At 40.2% G+C, this 21,881-nt stretch overlaps 1 protein-coding gene across 1 annotated transcript in view; it reads right to left on the reverse strand.

The window, feature by feature from the left end:
- Positions 1-4,061: 4,061 nt before the first annotated feature.
- The window catches only part of LOC135090457 (alpha-amylase-like), a 37,041-nt gene continuing 19,221 nt past the window's right edge, over positions 4,062-21,881 (reverse strand). The window contains exons 4-5 of the mRNA XM_063987195.1: positions 9,203-9,443; positions 4,062-4,508 (exon numbers count right to left, since the gene is read on the reverse strand). Coding sequence (XP_063843265.1) covers positions 4,250-4,508; positions 9,203-9,443 — 500 coding nt within the window. The 3' untranslated portion in view covers positions 4,062-4,249. The remainder of the gene's footprint in view (positions 4,509-9,202; positions 9,444-21,881) is intronic.

Here is a 21,881-nt window from a genome sequence, read left to right on the forward strand (position 1 = left end):
AATTGCTCTGGTGAGGTAGTTATCAGTATTTATTCTGTTTAGATTAACTATTTGGAAAGTGTTCACTCTGTCAGGATTTATATTAATAAAACTATCAATATGGTCTGAATGGCAAGTGTGTGCAGCGTGAGTGGGGGATATTATACCCTTGCCAAATAAGCTCCGACGTCACACATGCGCAGCCAATCAGCGTTCGTAAAAAAAGGTATGTGCATGGCAACACTAAATTTCTGCTATACATCGCTAGCTAAGATATTTTTCATACGTATGACTAAAACTTTTATGGTAATATCGAGGTCGTTATAAATACGATGGTCAGTACAAATAACGTTCATATTGAATATCGAAGCTAAAGGGGAAAAGAATCCTGAGTAGTCGTATGAGTACTCATCTCGGAGAGTGGTATTCGTGTCAGTGGATTCGAGTACCAGCGTCGATAATCGGATCCGTCAGCTCTTCTAGGATCCATGGGATTCGGGTCCAGTACTCAGATCCCAGCCAGCCCTAGTGGAGAAGTGGTGACGCAGGACTGGACTAGCAGGCCAGAGACGGCTGTTTGGATGGCTGAGCACTATAGTGTAGGACCTACAGGTGTTTGGTGGGGGTTAGTGAACATGGCCCTTATCATTTCTCACTAAACTCTCGGAAGTTACAACGTGAGTGATATGTTTGGATTTATTGAATGCATATTAAAATAGTGTGAAATTATGTGACTATACATTACAAACTTCAAGTTTGATGTTGAGGGTCCTTTCTTTATATCTTATTTTATGCTTTAAACTGCAATACATATTGACTGTGTTGATCTTCACAGGCTGAAATAAATGACATTACAACGACAAAACGAGTTAAGTGTGAACCATTTCAACATTGTTCCATGATGGGTAAGGACGACGAGATTGAGGCGCTGAAGAGGAAAAGGGCAGTGTCCAAGGGCAAGTTCACTAGGAAAGCCAACCTCTTCACCACAGCACACGGTGATGAGGCACCCATCACAGTACTACAGGGTATTTATGAAGAGATTGAGTTGTCATTTAAGAATGTTGAAGATATCAGTGATGAACTAATTGAGTTACTTAACTTAGTGTGAAGAAAAGGATTTAACAGAGGAGGCTGACCAGTATATTTCAGAGTTGGAAGCAAAAAAAAAAAAAAAACAATTATGATAATAATAATAATAATAATAATAATAATAATAATAATAATAATAATAGTAATAATAATAAACAAATTCAAAACAGATTTGGAAAATTTAAAGTCTGCTAAACAGAATCAGATTCAGCAAGCACTACCAAAGAAACTTATTGTGAAAAAAAAAAAAATGATCCTCCCATTTTTTTTTTTTTTTTTTGGGTGATGTAAGGGATTTCCCTGACGTTAAAGATGATTATGAGAGACTAGTTGTGCCCACATTTGGACAGGATTCATACGCTTTAAGACAATGTTTGGTAGGTGAGGCATTGCAATCAGTAAAGAGATTAGAGAATGATTACAACGAGATGTTAAGTAAGCTAGAACAAAAGTATGGTAACCACAGAAAGATAGTTGACTTGATTATCAGTAACTTGCGTGCAGTAAAATCATTGGTAGAGGGTGATGATAAAGGATTAATTAAAACTGTGGAAGTAGCTGGGAGATGCTACCTAGACTTGAAGAAAATTAAATTAGAAGCCGAGATGGATTCCACTAATGTCTTAGGACTGGTAGAAAGAGTTTTGCCACATACACAGAAAGGATAATGGATGGTAATAATGTATGTAGAAGCTGTCAAAAATAAGAATGCATGCAAAGTGAGTTTTAAAAAGTTACTGGATTACTTACTGACTCAGAAAATAAAAATTTAATACATGGGATCTGCAGTTACAATTATCAGTAGTACTAGATCAAACATAAACAGTATATCAAATGCAGTAGTTCAGGAAACTGATATACATGCTCGAATCAAAGACATTCATAATAATCAGACAAATATGGAGAGACAGCTACTTAATGTTACAAAGGCACTAGCTGATTTAGCTGGCAATACCAAAAGACCCATAAATGACAGGTACAGGTGTTGGTTTCACGAAACCAACACTCATGACACACAGGACAGTTATCATTTTGAGTCATTAAGTGATGAAGGTAAACTAGATATGCTAAAAAAAAGAAGGGACTCTACTGTTGCATAAGTGGTCAACATTTGGCAAGAGATTGTACAAAATAAGAGGGTTGTAGTGTAATGGTAGACAACAAAGCCTGTGGCCTGTGGCACCACTCCTTATTACATTGGGCACGGGTAAATGGCGTCATGTATCACATTAACAAGGTGGTACATGACCATAAGAAGTCTAGAATAATGCTAATAGTTAGTTCTGTGTATCATAATGGCATCCCTATAACAAGCTTGTGGGACAGTGGTCAGTGGATCAGACATTACAGTCATTACCCACTCAATGGCAAGAAAATTAGGATTAACAGGAAGAGACATTCAGATAACCATAATCAAACTAGGGAATGTGGTGTAGACCTGTTTCAATAAGGAGTACACCATTGCTCTAATGGATCGTCTTGGCAAAATATGGCAGGTCAAAGCTTATGGGTTAGAGGAAATAACAACTGATGTAAGGGGGGTTGATTCACAGAAACTGTAAAATTTTGCAAGTCAGCCCCATTTGTTGGTCAGACCTGTAGGCAAGGTAGATATGCTGGATTGTTGTCAGTTACTCCCAAAAGTAGTGAAAACAGTCGACAACCTTCAATTATTGGAAAACCAATTTGGTTATTGTGTAAGAGGTAGCATAGTCTTTTATGGGACTGGCATTTCAGTGGGCATTTTTTTTTATTAGATTTTTGTTGCCCTTGGCCAGTATCCTTCCTACATAAAAAAAAAAAAAATAGAGTATGGGGAACGTCAAAGCTGTAATAACGTTTGCATCACTTTGTATCATGTCTCTGATAGTGTTAAAGATTATAATATTTATGTTTCTGAGATACCCAGTTTGAAATTTTCCTTAGATAGTGTGCTTGATAGCAATTTCTATCATGGTAATGAAACATACACTTGCAAACATGGTAGTGTAGATGATCACACCATAAAGGAGAAAAGAGAATTGGAATTAATAGAACAAGGACTAGTTTATGATCAAGCTACCAACTTTTGGGCGGTATAGTATCGCTGGATTAAAGATCCCATAGATTAAAGATCCCATAAATAATTATGAGGCTATTTGGAGAGCTGAGTAAAAATTTACTATACTGTGGGAGAGAGCAGGTCTTATACTTTATGTCCTGTTTAATACAACTCTCAGAAATTAAGTGAAAAAGGATAACTTTAAATTTATACAAACTTTTACGGTAAACACGGCCAGCCTCAACTTGTTTGCCATGCATTCCATGCTACTCGCTCTCTTTCCTCTTTCCTCCCCTTTCCATCTTTCCCCTTCCAGCTTCTCTGTTCTGTATCTCGCTGCACGTAATAATAATAAAAATAATTAATAAGTTATATATATATATATATATATATATATATATATATATATATATATATATATATATATATATATATATATATATATATATATATATATATATATATATATATATATGCTACATAATGAATAATTAAGTAGTAGTAGAAGTAATAATAAAACATATCGTACGAGTAAGCGCATTCATTTAATTTATTATGACACTTTCTTTGGGAGTACTCCACGCCACAACAATAACCCTTATTTGTTTGATGTAGACTTCACTCTTCATTCCTACTCTGTCCTTTGATAATGGTGTTCCTCTCATATCTACACGGTATACTTCAGATTTGTATATCTTAACTGTCGTTTCACTTTCTCCAGTGTTTTCATATGGCCAAAACCATTTCAGAGTTCTGCATTTGGTCACATCTACCAATCTATAATTTACTCATTCACTTTTACCTCATATTAAACTTTCCATTCATACATTACTATCGCCATCCACTCTTTTTACACAACAACAGCCTCTCAAATCATACGTATAACATTACATTTGACCTGATCATACTTGCTGTAATTTGGAAAAAAAAAAAAAAGATACACAAGAAATATCAGGACCTTGTTTAATGAAAAATACAGTGAAATGTTCTGCAGAAATACCAACAACTACGTCTGTAATGAATTTTAAGAGAAATACCAAATACATAATTACAATTACGTTATGTAATAACATGATGTGTTCATCTTTGCCAGCTTTGCACGTATGGATTTTGCAAAGAAAACTTGAAGCCTAAGTACTAAGGAAATTTGTTGATAGTGCAGTCTCCACGGTCATAATGAAAGATATTGATGTGCCCACACTTAGCCATATGACCAGAGGAGGGGAAGGGTGGAGGGCCACCAGCTGAACCTGAACAGACCTGCTGAGTCACATCCTCCTCCAGGCCAGAAAACTCCCCCGCTTCACCACTTAGCCAACCTTTGATAACAAACCACCCACCATTTGTGAGTGAACAGTCAAGATCAAAATCTAGCATCCAGTAGGCCTCCCCAAACCTGAAAAAAAAAGTCAGAAAAAGAGTATTTGAGTATAGCCTCGATGATTGTATACTATAACAATTATAATAATTTAAGTGATTTGCGTAAACATAGGATTGCCTTCAGCGGAGGCAATTCCCTGTGTCAGTCTGTTCATTGGAATCATACATCTGAAGCCTAAGCCAGATTTGCAACAGCCCCGTTGTACAATAAGCTAAAATTATTCTCCTGTACGAAATAGATAATCTTAGTTCATACCATTGGACATATCAATGATTACAGGACTCAAATATGTTTACCATATGTCTGTGAGACAAAAAAAAAAAAAAATCGTCAAGAATTGAAGAGAACGGAAGCGCAATCTTAATATATTTTTTTCTTTTATCTCTGTTATTTGCAGCATTTTATCAAATTACTTTCGGATAAACCATCTCACCATAGAAAAACGCCTTTTCTACAAAATGTCAAACGCAAAATGTAAATATAAGTAAAGCACGGAGCTTTTTCATGAAAATATGTCGTAAGGCTATAAATCACCCATAGAGAATCCACTGGATGTCAAAGCACGTGGCAGGCTGTATTAACATAATCCTCGCTCACGCGCCTAGAGGACGGCTGCTCGTGATCGTCCAGTAATATGCTTGATGAGAGCCAACCAGTCAATCAAATTTAGCCTAGGCTGCGGGGCTGGTATGCAGAATACTTCATAAAAGCTCGTCTTAAAGGAACTCATAACTTCAAAATCTCCTCACAGGAGCTAGACTTGTGAATCATACAGAAAAAGTGAAAAGGCGACTCCTGTGTTATGAGCGACTCATAAGAAGGAACTACGCGGTGTATCGTCCGCTTCTAATAGCGCTAACGTTTGGTTAAAAAACACTGTCACTATAGTAAGGTAGTATATTCTTATCACCTTGAAGTTAAAAGTAGAAATTTTGTTAATGCAGTAATTGCAGAAATGAGAATCTACCAATATATTATACCTCAAAAAGAATATGTGTGGATTTACTTTGGCGGCAAGCACTGCCCACTTCGGCTCAGAACAGCAACACAGGTCCAAACAAGTCTATTCAGTATCGACAAACATTACCAATAAACCTTGCCAGCACGGAGCCATCCCTGCAGTCATGCGACTACTATTTACTTAAACATTATTCTGATAGCAACATGTTTCAAGGTGCAAGTTTAAATATGCCGTCCTCTGTCCTGTAGCTCCAGCCCAATGAATCCCCTCTCTTTTTCGCTCTAACCCATTTCACTAACTAAATCAAACCAATCCAGACTAAAACCAAACTTAGCCACACCTAATCTAACTTAAGTATCTTGACATAAGTTAGTTTCGTTAATAAATGTTTAGGTAGGCTTAGTTAGGTGAGGCCTTGGGCCTCGCTGCTCCAGGTGTAGGGCACTGTAGGTTTATTAGGTTTATTAGGTCTACCCAAGTCTTGCGCATGCGTGAACAGTATACCAGTCGTACGATTCGAGTGAACTACACCGGTGTAAGTTCACTCGAGGTCTATCCAAAACTTGAGATCAGCGCATGCTTGAACAGCATGCCAGACGTGAGGTTTGATGCCTCATTTGAGCCCTGCCATCACGGAGTGAGCATCACGCATCTCTGAAGATGAATTCGGTAGATGGTGTATTCATTTGGCTAATGGTTTCTTGGAACGGTTTAAATACTCATATCATTATTGTTACATTTTATGTGATCTCCGTTACCTTAATAAAGTCTTCCTTTGGTTTCCAATGAACCACACTCGATAAGACACGAATTCGCTTGTAAACACTATCACCTCTGCGCTTTCACCATGTTTAGTGTTTACAAGCGAATTCGTCTCTTGTCGAGTGTGGTCCATTAGACTACTAAATACTGAATGAGACTCATATTGAATGGATAAGGACAAGTAAGATTTAGGTGGGGAATAGGAGTGACTGCGACGTTTTTTTTTTTTTTTTTTTTTTTTTTTTTTAAGAGCTGGGTATGCGTCCAGGACGCGTCTAAGTCTTGTCCCTGGTCTGCCTCTCCTCATCTCTCTCTCTCTTTCTCCCCTCTTTCATTATTTTTTTTTTCCTATTAATTTTTACTACTTCCTTCATTTTGTATTGCGTTATCTCGCTGTAAACAAAAAGCCCCCTCATAAATAAAAATTTTCGAGAGATATACGAAAGCTTACGAAAATTTTAGGAATACACACACTTCAAAATGTACACTCAGCCCATCGGACACATCATCAGACTTAAACAAGTGATACGTACTCATCACAAAACATCAATGAAAGGCTAATATAGCCATGACATGAATAATGATTACACAACTAGAAATAATAGGGCTCCCACTAGGCCCTTCAACTCAGAGTGCCATTTCTTCTTTCTCCTACTCCTCCGCCCAGACCCGTCTTCGGTTCTACACCAGGATCTGTGGTCTTCACGGGAACATCGGCGTGCAATTTTTAGTCATCACTTTTCTACAGCAGCTACAGCTGTTCCAGCGTCTTCTGTGACACCACTCCCCCTCCGTCTCCGTGGTCTTCTCGGTCCTCTGCCTTCACTACTTCGCCAACTCTCACCTCTCATCCTCTCTCTACTACACAACGTACTCCCTCTGTATCTCCTTCACACCATACAAGTTTCAGGGTCACCATGCAACAATGACATCCCTGCCTCCTTGCAACACACAATGAGCCCACCAGGGATCGTAGTCTTCCGGTGCATCATCATCACGGCAGGGCCAGGCAAAATACTTACTGGCTAAACATTGCTCTCACTCGGGCCTGCCCTATCCACATCATTAATCTCGCTTGCCCGCTTCCGGCTCCGTGGAGCCTCCGTGCCACAGCTATAAAAATGACAAAATAAAACTGCCACTTCCTTTGCAGAACTAAGGGAGGCCATCTTGCCGCTCTTAAAAAAAAAAAATAGTACTTCCTGGGTGTGATACCACCAAGTATGCCTCTCACTGTCAAATGCAACATTACTATTACTCTGCACTTCTCCCGCCGGTTCCTTGATGACATATGTATCGCAACAGCGAGTTGACAGCTGCTCCTTTCCAGTACGCAGCACACCTATCCCCACACACGGAGCTAAACACACGCTAAACGGAGCTAAACAAACCACGGCTCCAACATGAGTCCGGCCAACGTGCCACTGGGCCAGCGCCACCGGTCCCATCAACTGCTCCCATGTGCATTCACTTCTCATAATACCCGATACCTTGTCGCTTCGAGGAAGCTGGCATCCATTAACACATACTATACATCTCTTGCCCAACACCTGACATTCATCAACAACTCGGACACAGGCAGCCTCCAGCGACACTATATATATATATATATATATATATATATATATATATATATATATATATATATATATATATATATATATATATATATATATATATATATATATATATATATATATATATATATATATATATATATATATATATATATATATATATATATATATATATATATATAAATACAACAGTGATCGTCTACCACAGCAGCAATAGAGCGCTCAGAAAGGAAACTTCAGATGAAGTTACAGAGACAAGGATAGAAGTCATAGGAGGGTAGTTTTGAAAACAAGGCTTTGTGCCAGACTCTATCTAAAACTTATGATATGTCTAAGGTAACAGTAAAAGTTTCACGAAAATCTCTAAAAGAACATGACCAAGACTTAGTAAGGAAAGCCAAAAGATCACCAGTAGAGTGGCTTGTCGGAACCCATACTGACGGTCAACTAGAAGATTGTGAAGCGATAGATGTTTAAGAATCTTGCTGTTGAGGATAGATTAAAAAACTTCAGAGCAGGAAATTAAATCAATTGAACGGTAGTTTGAGGGATTAGAACGGTCACCGTTTTTAGGAAAAGGCTGAATGTAGATAAACTTCCAGGAAGAAGGAAAGGTAGATGTTGACAGAGTTTGACTAGGCAAGGTACAAGCACGGAGGCGCAGTCTCGGAGAACAAAGGGAAGGACCCCATCAGGTCCAAACGTGTTTCAAGGGTTTAGGCCAGCGAGGGCACGGAAAACATCAATTCGAAGAATTTTAGTAGGTAACATGAAGTAGTCAGAGGGTGGAGGAGACGGAGGAACAAGCCCTGAATCATCCAAGGTTGATTTTTTAGCAAAGGTTTGAGCGAAGATAGATAAAATAGATGTGATAGCAGTGGTGCCATCTGGTTGAAATAAAGGAGGGAAAGAAGAAGAAGCAGAAGATATTTTTGGCTAGATGCCAGAAGTCACGAGGGGTATTAGATCTTGAAAGATTTTGACACTTTCTGTTAATGAGATTTTTTGGCTAGTTGAAATACTGAACTGAATGTGCTTCCTGAGCGGCGAGCAACACACTATCAAAATATATATATATATATATATATATATATATATATATATATATATATATATATATATATATATATATATATATATATATATATATATATATATATATATATATATATATATATATATATTATATATATATATTTCCCGAAAAAATGGTGCTGATAATCATTTATTAAAATTCATAATCACATTACTAATTATTTTTTGACAATTTATTTTCTACACATAAATAAGGGAAGGAAATAACTAAATATATTTATTTATTTATTTGTGTGTGTGTGTGTGTGTGTGTGTGTGTGTGTGTGTGTGTGTGTGTGTGTGTGTTGGAGGAGGGGGGATATCAGTATACATACGTGTTGAGTGACTGGTAACCAGGACTGGTGTTAACATTTGAAGTCCACACAGACGGAGAGCCATATGGTGGTTGGCCCAGGTGGAGACCCTGTTTATCCTCTGCTCCATGCCAATCTAAAAAGTTATCATTAACTCGCCAGTCATTGTATCCAGAATAATGCTGCGAGAGGCCCAATGAGCGTGTTGTTATAGCCATGGAGCATGGGTCACTTTCTGCATCACTGCTGCCACCAGTACAGGCTGTAAGTAAAATAAAAGCAACATCTACAATATTGTCTAGCAAATAGTATATTGGATCGGCTAACCATCCATGGCTACTTTTTTTTTTCAAGAATATATATATATATATATATATATATATATATATATATATATATATATATATATATATATATATATATATATATATATATATATATATATATATGCAATATATATGCAATGTGCCGTGAGCGGCACATTTTACAAAATGGCAACTTGTCTCTTCACGGTCTGAAAATATATGCCGGGAGAAAATAACTACATGGCAATTTAATTTTTGCCTCCTATTTTTTTTGAAAGCAAAGTAAACACCAGCCTCGGAGTCCCCCATCTGGGGTAGGGACCATAAATGTCCCTATGTCGTACTGCTTCTCTGGTATCGACCCTAAGTGTCTTGACACCCCCCCTCAACTTTTTCTTCATTAACTTCTGCAACATTCGCAGTCTTAGATCTAATTTTTAATCTGTAGAACACCACCTCTCCTCTACTAATTTCATCTTTTCCTCACCGAAACACAGGTGTCTGAGGTAACAGAGAGTAGTCCCTCTTTTTGTTCCCTCCTACTTTCTTTATCTTCATTTTCAATCCAAAGCTCAATGTTGCATTTATATGCGCAACCACGTAACCTCCTCTCGTGCCCACGCTCTTGAATCTTCTGAGTTTTCCACCATCTTGGTACGACTACAGAGTCACTCTTAAACTAAATTAATTTGTTGTATACATCTCACTTAACTCCTCTGACTACAACAAATTCTTTGACTACTTAACTTCCTAAGTTAAGTTGTCAACATTCTGACTCTCTTCCCTTTTGCGGAGATCTCCATTCTTGGAGACTTCAATGTTCACTACCAGCTTTGGCTTTCCTCTCCCTTCAGTGATCATCGTGGTGAACTAGCCTTCAACATTGCTATCCTCCACGACCTATAGCAATTGGTGCAACACCCTACTCGTATTCCTGACCGTCTTGGAAATACGCCCATCATTCTTGACCTCTTCCTAACCTCTAATCTTTTTGGTTATGTTGTTACCCTCTCTTCTCTGTTAGGATCTCCAATCACAATCTCATATCTGCATCTTGTCCTGTCGCTCCAATCCTTCCTCAGCATCCCACTAAGCAGAGGTGCCTCTGGCGTCTTGCATAGTTTTGCTAGTTGGGGGGACCTGAGAAGGTAATATGCTGATTTTCTTTGCAATGACTACTGCTTCCGTGTCAGAGACCCGTCTCTGTGTGCCGATCGCATACCGGAGGTGATAGTGTCTGGCATGGAGGTGTACACTCCTCACTCTTTCAAATCTTAGTTTAACAGCACGTTCTCGTGCTATACATGATAGAGAGGTGGCCCACAAAAGGCACTTGAACGTTCCATCACCAGAATCTCATGCACATTATATTTCTTCCTGGAACCATGCTGTTCTTCAACAAGCTAAAAACTCCTTCATTAATAGAAAGTATCAAAATCATTCAAGATCTATGAGTAACTCTCCTCTTGACTTCGGACATTTAGCTAAAAACATCTCCAAACATTCTTCTTTTCCTCCTTTATTTCAACCAGAAGGCAGCACTGCTATCTCATATCCAAAGCTGAACTCTTTGCTCAAACCTTTACTAAGATCTCTAGCTTGGAGGATTCAGGGCTCGTTCCTCCCCGTCCTCTGCCCTCTGACTACTTCATGCTACCTATTGAAATTCTTCGCAATGATGTTTTCCATGCTGTCGCTGGCCTAAACCCTCAGAAGGCGTATGGACCTGAGGGGGTTTCTCCTATTCTCTGAAACTGCGCCTCTGTGCTTGCACCTTGCCTAGGCAAACTCTTTCAACTTTGTCAACATCTACCTTTCCCTCTTGCTGGAAGTTTGCTTACATTCAGCCCGTTCCTAAAAAGTGTGACCGTTCTAAAACCTTAAACTACCGTCCTATTGCTTTAATTTCCTGCCTATCTAAAGTTTTTATCTTTTTAATATATCCTGAACATGAAGATTCTTAAACATCAATCACTTCGCAATCTTCTATCTGATCACCAGTATGGTTTCTGCATAGGCCGCTCTACTGGTGATCTTCTGTGATTCCTTACTGAGTCTAGGTCACCCTCTTTTAGAGATTTTGATGAAATTTTAGTTGTTGCCTTATTCATATCAAAAGCTTTTCATAGAGTCTCGCATAAGACTTTGATTTCCAAACTACCCTCCTACGGCTTCTACCGTTTTCTCTGCAACTTCATCTCAAGTTTTATTTCTGACCATCCTATTGCTGCTGTGGTAGACAGTCACTGTTCTTCTCCAAATTTATTAACTGTGGTGTTCATCAGGGTTCTGTCCTGTTACCTACTCTCTTCCTATTATTCATCAATGACCTCTTAAACCATATTTCTTGTCTTATCCACTCCTACGCTGAATATACCACCCTGCACTTTTCCACGTCTTTTCATAGACGTCCAACCCTTCAGGAAGTAAACAGTTCACGCAAGGAAGCCACACAATACATAACTTCTGATCTCTCTAAAATTTACGACTGGAGCAGAGCAAACTTAGTATTGTTCACGGAGGCGCAGTTTCGGAAAACAATAAGAGGGAGGCCAGCGAGGGCATGGAAAATATCATTGCAAAGAATTTTAATAGGTAGCATGAAGTAGTCAGAGGGTGGAGAAGGAGGAACAAGCCCTGAATCGTCCACTGTTGAGTTTTTTAGCAAAGGTTTCTGTGAAGAGTTCGGCTTTAGAGATAGATGTGAAAGCAGTGGTGTCATCTGGTTGAAATAAAGGAGGGAAAGAAGAGGAAGCAAATTTATTGGAGATTTTTTTGGCTCCGTGCCAGAAGTCACGAAGGGAGTTAGATCTTGAAAGATTTTGACAATTACTATCTATTAATGAAGGAGTTGGAGAACAGATTCAGCATGGTTCCGGGCAGAAATATAAAGTGCATGAGATTCTGGTGATTAAAGGCTCAAGTACATTAAGGTTTGGAAGGTTTAGGTCGAGAAAAAGAGTGAAGAATGTACGGCTCCATACTAGACACTATCACCTCTGTTATGCGCTCGTCACACAGAGACGGGTCTCTGACACGTAGGCAGTAATCATTCCAAGGAAAATCAGCATAATACCTCCTCAGGTCCCCACAACTAATAGAGATAAAACGCCAGAAGCACCTCCGCTTAGGGAGATTCGGAGGAGGGATTGGAACGATAGGACAAGATACAGATATGAGATCGTGATCGGAGGAGCCCAAAGGAGAAGAGAGGATTAGAGTGTGTGTGTGTGTGTGTGTTCTTTTTATGTAAGAGTGTCACCGGCCAAAGGCAACAAAATCTTCGAAGAAAGGTCCACTGAAGTGACAGTCGCCAATGCGTAGTCAAGAAAAAAAAAAAATTGGATGATAAGTGTCTTGAAAGTCATATCAAGGGGAAATACACAAATAGGCAGGAAGTTCTAGAGTTTACCAGAAAAGGGATGAATGATCAAGAATACTTTTGCATTAGAGGCATGGAAAGAATAGGGGTGAAAGAAAGTAAAAAGTAGAGCAGCGAGGCCGCAGGTGGAACAGAGGCATATAATATATAAGATCAGAAGAGCAGTTAGCGTGAAATTTATGTTAGAAGATAACAAGAGATGCGACATTGCGGCAATGAGAAAGAGGATAAAGACATTAAGTCAGAGGAGAGGAATTGAAAGGAGGAAATGCTTTCGATTTCACCCTATAAAACAGAGTGGTAGGGGTGGATCGCTATATATATGAAACGTATTCCATTTATTGACCGATATGAGCTATAGAAAAAAAAATAAAACAAATAAATAGACAAGTAATGGTTATGATTATGACTATATGTCTGGATTCTCGTAAGGTTAATGCACATTTAACATATGAGAAAATTTTTGACTGGATTAGATGGTTGTCAAGTAATATATAAATTAATGAATTAATTACAATACGTGACAAATTCGAGTTAAAATACCACAGGGATAACTTTTGTTTACTATTATTATTTTTATTTATTTATTTATTTATTTATTTATTTATTTATTTTTCAGGACAAGTGGCATAATCATGTCAGATTCCGATTTAACCGCCCTTCAAAACTATGTTATTGAAATACGTAGATACATGGTGAATGTAGTTTGACATCAACAAATGCAAAATACGAGTATTAACAGCTAGTAGAGAAAATCCACCTAATAGATGCTTAAACGATAAAGAGTGAGGGTCTGGTAATAACACAGTAAAGAAACATTTACAACTTGCTAAGATCACCATTACAGAAAACAATAAAACGAAGCAAGAAAGCAGGACTATTAACGCAGAGGTTTATGATTCAAAAGACACAAAGGCTGGGTAGTGTCCCATACAAGAAGAATATAGAACTTTAGAATTTTGCATTAATCAGAATATTGCAAGTTAAAAGGAGATTTGAAAGACAGGTTCAAGTTTCATAAATTCAGATAAAGATAGACGCATTTTTTCTTAAACACATGACATGAATAATCATTGATCAGATTATTAGTGCAGAATCAAAAGGGATTCTTTTTTTTTTATTATATAAATATATGCATAATGCTCCCTTTGAGACCACTGAAGTACAGAGAAATTGGTCTGAGAAATTGATCATTAGGCATTAGAGGCTTCTGGATGAAATAAAATCCTTGAACGAGAGGATAACATACTGTGCCTTACACATCGAGGCCATAATGATGGACAAGTCCCGAGATCACTTTAAGTTCTTTGTGCTCCTGGTAACTACACCATTTCCTCAACCCATTTAGATCGATTTCTGATGGTACAGTTTATCAGGTACATTGAACGGATGACCTCCATTTTCTTTAAGGCCGAGCTTCCTGTGAGAGAACGCATATATATATATATATATATATATATATATATATATATATATATATATATATATATATATATATATATATATATATATATATATATATATATAAAGACAGAGAGAGAGAGAGAGAGAGAGAGAGCGTATATATGGGTAGGAAATTCTCTCTTTCACATGTTTCATGAAATGTGATCGCTAGGTCAGTATTTATTTTCTTAAAGATATTTTCTTTATATCTTATAAGAGTCTTATTCTCTTTTGAAATTTGGTTGATGACTTCGCCGTAGCTAGTCATGCTTGCTATATCGCGATTTCGGGTTCCTTAACTGTGGAATGACTGGACATGTTCCTTTCTTCCTTCCTTTTTGGTTTGTCACCCCCCGTAATATGGGTGGTGACGCGGGCCTTTACGCCTTGATGGCGGCCCACAAGTGTGAGATTCGGAAGCATGTTGACGTGGTTGTTTCTTCATATGTATAAATAAGTAAATAAATACCTGCTAAGTGGAAATACACCGACAACGGCTGCCTCGACAAGGAGCGGTTGTGTATTTTGGAGGCGGGTATCTGTTCACAGATGTCGCGTTTGGGGATCTGTGTGTAGTAGGATGTGTGGCGCAGTTTCTGCTTCCCTCCTGAAGAATGGAGCAATTTCAATGCACTCCTCTACATAGTGTAGTAATGGGGCATCGGACTAATGCTCGCAGTGGACACATGTTTGCGGTAGTAAATTCAGTGCTTTTGACTTGCATTTTTGTTCTAGGCGTAGTCTGTGCAATCTTGTGCGCGTGTGTTTAGGTAGTGTATGATCGAGGTGTGGCGTATCCTTCGTCGTGGTCGTGTACCACATTGCACTTTGGGAGCCCCCTTGCAGCTTTTGATTTCACCTCCATGATGAAGTGAATTTTTAAGTTGTGACATGGTCTTTGGTGTGTGTAGTGTCACACGTGGAAGCAGTAAGGCGTCTCTTGCCGTTTGGTCTGCTGCCTCATTCCTCTCGATTCCGGTGTGGCTTGTGATCCAGTTGAGAGTGACATGATTTCCCAAATCTCTCACTGAACTCGCCTTTGCGTGGATGGAAGTGATGATATTAATGTTGTTCGTGATGTTGTCGCTCTTCAGGGCTTGCAGTGGCGCCACTGAGTCGGTGTTTATGGTGGCACTTCTCTCTATAGATATGGCGTGTTCAATCGCTTTCAGTATGGCGGCAAGTTCTTCCTGAAGAGTTGATGCTCCATCAGAGGCGATGGTGTGCTGTCACGTCCTAGTGAACGAAGGCAGCAGCTGCTCTGCCTGTGTTGTGAGTCCACAGAGCCATCAGTATAGTAAACTTCCATGCCCTGTGATTCCCCACCAACAAGCAGTTGATGTGTTTGCCAGGCCAGGTAATTTCTATTCAGGTTATCCTTTTCCCGGTTAGCTATGTTATTTTGATGGTCAGAAGTGGCGGTGCCCATGGAGGATTTTCTTTATAAGCTGGGTGTGGGCGGTCAGTTGTGTGGTGCAGGAAGACTAACTCTACTTGTAGTGACTTGATGCCTTTTTCTATTTTTCTTGCCAGGTTATTTCTTCTGAAGAGGCCTTCATCTTGATGAAGGGCTTGCTGTGTACACTTCGTAGCAATGGAGCGTACCTCTCTTGATTTACAGTTTTCCATATTAGGGCTGTGTTCATGGCGTGGATTCCGAGTTACAGATGGCAGTCCTGACTCTGCTCTGAGGTTGCATGACTTTGTCCAGTGCGGGGCACCCAGAATTATTCTGAGTACCTCGTTTTGGATTTTTTTCCTGAGTGGCCAACTGGGAAAGAGTCGTTTTTAAAAGAATTGGAGCTGCGTAATCGATGATAGAGCGGACTGCTTGCATACAGAATCAGTAGATCAGTAGATGTTATCTTACGCATGATTCTCAGTCTCGTTTTTGTTCTTTCCTTGATGACTACGATGTTGGGTGTTGAAGCACAATTTCTTGTCCATCCATACTCGAAGATACTGTTGTGTCGATCACCATTCGATATCGTTCATCCTCAGTGGAGGTGGGGTTCTGCTTGTCTTGAAGCTGACTGCTTTGATTTTGAGGAGGTTTATATTAAGCCCCATATCCATGCATTTCTCTGCAATAGCTGTTAGAGCCCTTTGAGCGCTTGTGACGTTGTATTGACCAGTCGATACCATTGCTATGTCGTCTGCATAGCAGAGAACCTAGCAGCCGGCTGGAATTGGTGTCGTCACCAGCCTTTCCATGAGTACGTTGAAGAGGAAGTGACTGAGTATACTTCCCTGAGGTGTGCCATTCTTCAAGGTTTCATAAACAGATAGATGTTCTTTAAACCTGACACGTGATCGTCTGTTGTGGAGGAAGTTTCGAGTCCATTTTAAGAGGCACCCTCTAACATCTTTCTCAGATAATGCTGTTATGATCGCGTTGGCATTGGCTAGCTCAAAGGTTTTTTCGAGGTGAAAAAAATTGACCACGGCTTTCCTGTCAGATATGGTGGTGAGGATGTCTGTGAGGCAGTGACGAGTTCCAGATCCTTGTCTATAGGCATAGATGTTGGGATGCAATGACACGACAGTTCAATGCAATCTCTTCAAAACTCTTTTTCCGCTGTCTTACCTAAACAGCTTAGCAGCAGTCGTGTCTTACCAGGTTCTCTCGGTTTTGGTATTGGGAGTATGGTGGCCTCTTTCCATGCCAATGGAGTAGTGCAGTGAGGCCCTCAGGTCCTGCATGTCGGATCATGGAGTAAGTAATTTAGTCTGTTCCTGCAGCAGTGTCTGGTTTTAAGTGTAGTGCCTATTTCAGTTCGGCCTGTGTGAATTGTACATCAGTTGGTCTGGCCTGTAAGCATGCTTCTTTGATGTAGTTCTGTTGTCATTTCCGATCTTGTAATCTTTTTTGTGTTATTGTAGGTAACTGAGTGGTGCTAGCTCTGTGTGAGCTCGGTTATGAGTTATTGATCTCTTCCGGCAGGATTAGGATATGTGGGGTCTGTTCAGGATTGTTGTCCGGCTGCCGTATGGATGTGCTTCCACAGCTTGCTGAGTCTTGTGTGGGCGTCTCTGTTGCCACACCATTCGAGCCATTTCCCTCCTTTGATTTTCTTGGTCCACTCCCTTCTGTTGCGTATCGCTGTTCTGAGTAGGTTTCGTGTTGTTTCGATGTTGTGTCAGCGATTGAGTTTCCTTGCTTACTTTATTCTGTGGTTATATTCCTTGACTCTATCATTGTAGTACCAGTGGTCCTTAAAGTGTTTGCTGGGGGTCTTTCATGAGAGGGATGGCTTGGTCCGCGGCGTGGGTGAAGGCCTCGATGAGATGCTATTCTATCTCGTCCATCGTGTTGTGTTCTGTTGGATAGCTGAGGTGATTTCGGAGTGCCTCTTCGAAGGCTATCCAGTTTGCTTTTTTTGACATTCCATCTGGCTTGTGGAGCGATTCTCTTAAGTCTATTTGCTTGGACTGTGATGATCATAGCAAAATGGTCACTGGCGAGGTAGGGGTGAATATTCCATGTTGCTCCTTGGCTTACATTTTAGGAAACAAATAAAGGGTCAAGTACACCACCTGCTATATGCGTTGGTTCTGTGGTATTAAGGAGAGTGGCTTCGGGGATGTTGACCATCATGTCAGCCAGATGGTGCCCAAATATATTGTTCATGGTGGGCATTAAAATCCCCGCCGAAAAATCCTTGGAGATGGTGCACATGGCAAGTTCACTGAAGTCTATGCTTTCTCGAGCAGGATGCATGTAGACATTGTAAGTGATTATTAATTCTCCTCTTGTCTGGATCGTTACCTCGAGTACTTCAGCTCCTTCACAATAAATAGGTTGCTCTAATATTTTGCTTGGTATAGTATTAGTAGTGTAGTGCATTCCTGTAGCGGTTCGTCGTCTGCTGGCAGATGATAAACTGTGTATCCGATGAAATTGACCTTCGTATTTACCCTTTGTAATGTTTCCTGTAGTAGAATGACATCACGCTTGTGCTGGTAGTCGTCTGCCATTAGTTGGTTGTGCCTACTTCTCGTCCCGTCTCGTCCCGTTTATGTTTCACTGCAAGATTTGGATGTTGTTTTTCTGGTTGCAGTCATCGACGTGATCCCCAAGTGCTGCTTTCTCTTCCTCTATTTGGACTCATGTGGATATCAACCCTGGTGTCCGTTGCTGAGTCATTGTCATTTGCTGGTGTGCATCTGTGCGTTCCATTGGTGAATTGAGTTCAGGATCTTGTGTTGGCGTGAGTTTCTTGGGTTTGGTTGACTGTTTCCGCCTGATAGTCACGACGATATAGTCGGTCATATCCGCTAGTGTTTCCGGTTGTATGTCTTTGTCTAGCATGGCTGCAATTGTCGATGCAAAGGTCTTTCAGATCTTTCAGATCTGTCTTGGAGAGTGTTATCTTTTCCCCTCCAGTATTTGCTGAATCATTCAGAAATGGAGTGGTCTTGAGGGCCACAAGAGGTACTGAGATTCTCTGTCTGGGGTGACTTGCTGATCAGGGCCGAGATGCTCCTTCGCCTAGAGCTAGTGCTGAATCCGGTTTCTGTTGCGTTACGTTATTCGGAAAATGTTTGTGTGGCCTGTCTGCTTTTCCAGGTGGATGTTGCAGCGAGAGCCGATCTGTTTTTTTTTTTTTTTTTTATTTATTAATTTTTTTTTTTATGTAGGAAGGATACTAGCCAAGGGCAACAACAAAAAAAAAAACTGAGATGCCCAGAAAAGGATAAGTGAAGGATAAGTGTCTTGAAACCTCCTTCTTGAAGGAATTCAAGTCATACAGAAACAGACAGGGAGTTCCAGAGTTTACCAGAGAAAGGGGTGAATGATTGAGAATACTGGTTAACTCTTGCATTAGAGAAGTGGACAGAATAGGGGTGAGAGGAAGAAGAAAGGCTTGTGCAGCGAGGCCGCGAAAGGAGGGGAGGCATGCAGTTAGCAAGATCAGAAGGGCAGTTAGCATGAAAATAGGGGTAGAAGACAGCTAGAGATGCAACATTGCGGGGATGAGAGAGAGGCTGAAGACAGTCATTTATAGGAGTTGATGAGACAAAAAGCTTTTGATTCCACCTTGTCTAGAACAGCAGTATGAGTGGAACCACCCCAGACATGTGAAGCATACTTCATACATGGATGGATAGGCCCATGTACACAGTTAGCAGCGGGGGACGGGGTTAGAAAAACTGGCGGAGACGTCTTAGAACACCTAACTTCATAGAAACTGTTTTAGCTAGAGATGAGATATGAAGTTTCCAGTTCAGATTATAAGTAAAGAACAGAACGAGGATGTCCAGTGTAGAAGAGGGGGGACAGTTGAGTGTTACTGAAGAAGAGGGGATAGTTGTCTGGAAGGTTGTGACAAGTTGAGAGATGGAGGAATTGAGTTTTTGAGGCATTGAACAAAATCAAGTTTGCTGTGCCCCAATCAGAGATATTTGAAAGATCAGAAGTCAGGCGTTCTGTGGCTTCCCTGTGTGAAATGTTTACTTCCTGAAGTGCTGGATGTTTATGAAAAGACGTGGAAAAGTGCAGGGTGGTATCATCAGCGTAGGAGTGGATATGACAAGAAGTTTGATTTAGAAGGTCATTAATGAATAATAAGAAGAGAGTGAGTGACAGGACAGAACCCTGAGGAATACGAATACCACTGTTAATAGAATAGAACAGATGAAGTTACAGAGAGAAGGATGGAAGCCGTAGGAGGGTAGTTTGAAAATCAAAGCTTTGTGCCAGACTCTATCAATCCAAGGCAACTCTATATATCTAAGGGAACAGCAAAGGTTTCATCAAATTATCTAAAAGAGGATGACCAAAACTCAGCAAGGAAACCTAGATCACCAGTAGAGTGGCCTTGACAAAACCCATACTTGGTTGTGAAGTGATAGCTGTTTGAGAATCTTCCTGTTGAAGATAGATTAAAAAACTTTAGATAGGCAGGAAATTAAAGCAATAGGACGGTAGTTTGAGCGATTAGAACGGTCACCCCTTTTAGGAACAGGCTGAATCTAGGCAAACTTCCAGGAAGAAGGAAAGGTAGATGTTGACAGAGTTTAAAGAGTTTGACTAGGCAAGGTATAAGCTCAAAAGCACATTTTCGGAGAACAATAGGAGGGACCCCATCTGGTCCATAAGCCTTCCGAGTGTTTAGGCCAACGAGGGCATAGAAAACATCATTGCGAAGAATTTTAATAGGTAGCATGAAGTATTCAGCGGGTGGAGGAGAGGGAGGAATAAGCCTAGAATCGTCCAAGGTAGAGTTTTTAGCAAAGGTTTGAGCGAAGAGTTCAGCTTTAGAGATAGATGTGAAAGCAGTGGTGCCATCTGGTTGAAATAAAGGAGGGAAAGAAGAAGCAAAGTTACTGGAGATATTTTTGGCTAGATGCTAGAAGTCACGAGGGGAGTTAGATCTTGAAAAATTTTGACACTGTATTAATGAAGGAGTTTTTGGATAGTTGGAGAGCAGACTTGGCATGGTTTCGGGCAGAAATATAAAGCGCATAAAACTTTGATCATGGAAGGCTTAAGTATCTTTTGTGGGCCACCTCTCTATCATGTATAGCATGAGAACAAGCTGTGTTTAACCAAGGTTTGGAAGGTTTAATTCGAGAAAAAAGAGTTAGGAATGTACGCCTCCATACCAGACACTATCACCTCTGTTATGCGCTCGACACGCAAAGATGGTCTCTGACACGGAAGCAGTAGTCATTCCAAGGAAAATTAGCAAAATACCTCTTCAGGTCTTCCCAACTCGCAGAGGCAAAACGCCAGAGGCACCTTCACTTAGGGGAATCCTGAGGAGGGATTAGAGCGATAGGGCAAGATACAGATATGAGATTGTGATCGGAGAAGAGAGGGTGACAGCATAAGCAGGATTAGAGGTGAGGAAAATGTTAAGAATGTTGGTCGTATATCCAAGACGGTCAGGAATACGAGTAGGGTGTTGCACCAACTGCTCTAGATCGTGGAGGATAGCAAAGTTGAAGGCTAGTTCACCAGGATGGTCAGTGAGGGGAGAGGAGACGCTGGGTGGTTACCTCTGGTTGGCTGGTGAGCTTAGTCTTTGCCGGCGGTGTTTAGTCCCTTCTCATGCTTGGCAGAGCCTGTAAATCCTCGGCCTGTACATTGAGCCTAGGGTTGAATTATTTTTTTGTACACTGTTTCAAGCATTGCAAGGCGTCTCGTATCTGTAAACATATCTAAAATTTTAGTGATTTCTTCCAGGTCTTTTCTCGTGATCTTGATGCCGTGCTGCTGCTGTAAGTGTATTCTTGTGGCTCCTGGTGTTTGGTGGCACGTGAGCCGTCGAGACAGCTTCGTCATCGTCATGCCGATTTAAGTTGAAGGGAGGACTTTACAGTTTCCTAGTTTACAGGTGAACTTATACATGGCGTGTGACTTCTGGGTTGTCTCTCTTTCTATGCAGGGACTGTTTCTGAGTAGGAAGTGGCTGGTTTTCTTGTTCCTGTAGTATATTTGGAGCTTTATCTTCCTTTCTGGGTCTGTGGGATTGACATTTCTTCTCACTATTTGTGTAACGATTATTTCATCTTTGTATGCTGTGAAGAAGGTACGGTTGTATATGGTGATGTCAGGCTTTCT

Source organism: Scylla paramamosain, chromosome 35, assembly GCF_035594125.1.
Source record: "Scylla paramamosain isolate STU-SP2022 chromosome 35, ASM3559412v1, whole genome shotgun sequence".
NCBI lineage: Eukaryota > Metazoa > Arthropoda > Malacostraca > Decapoda > Portunidae > Scylla > Scylla paramamosain.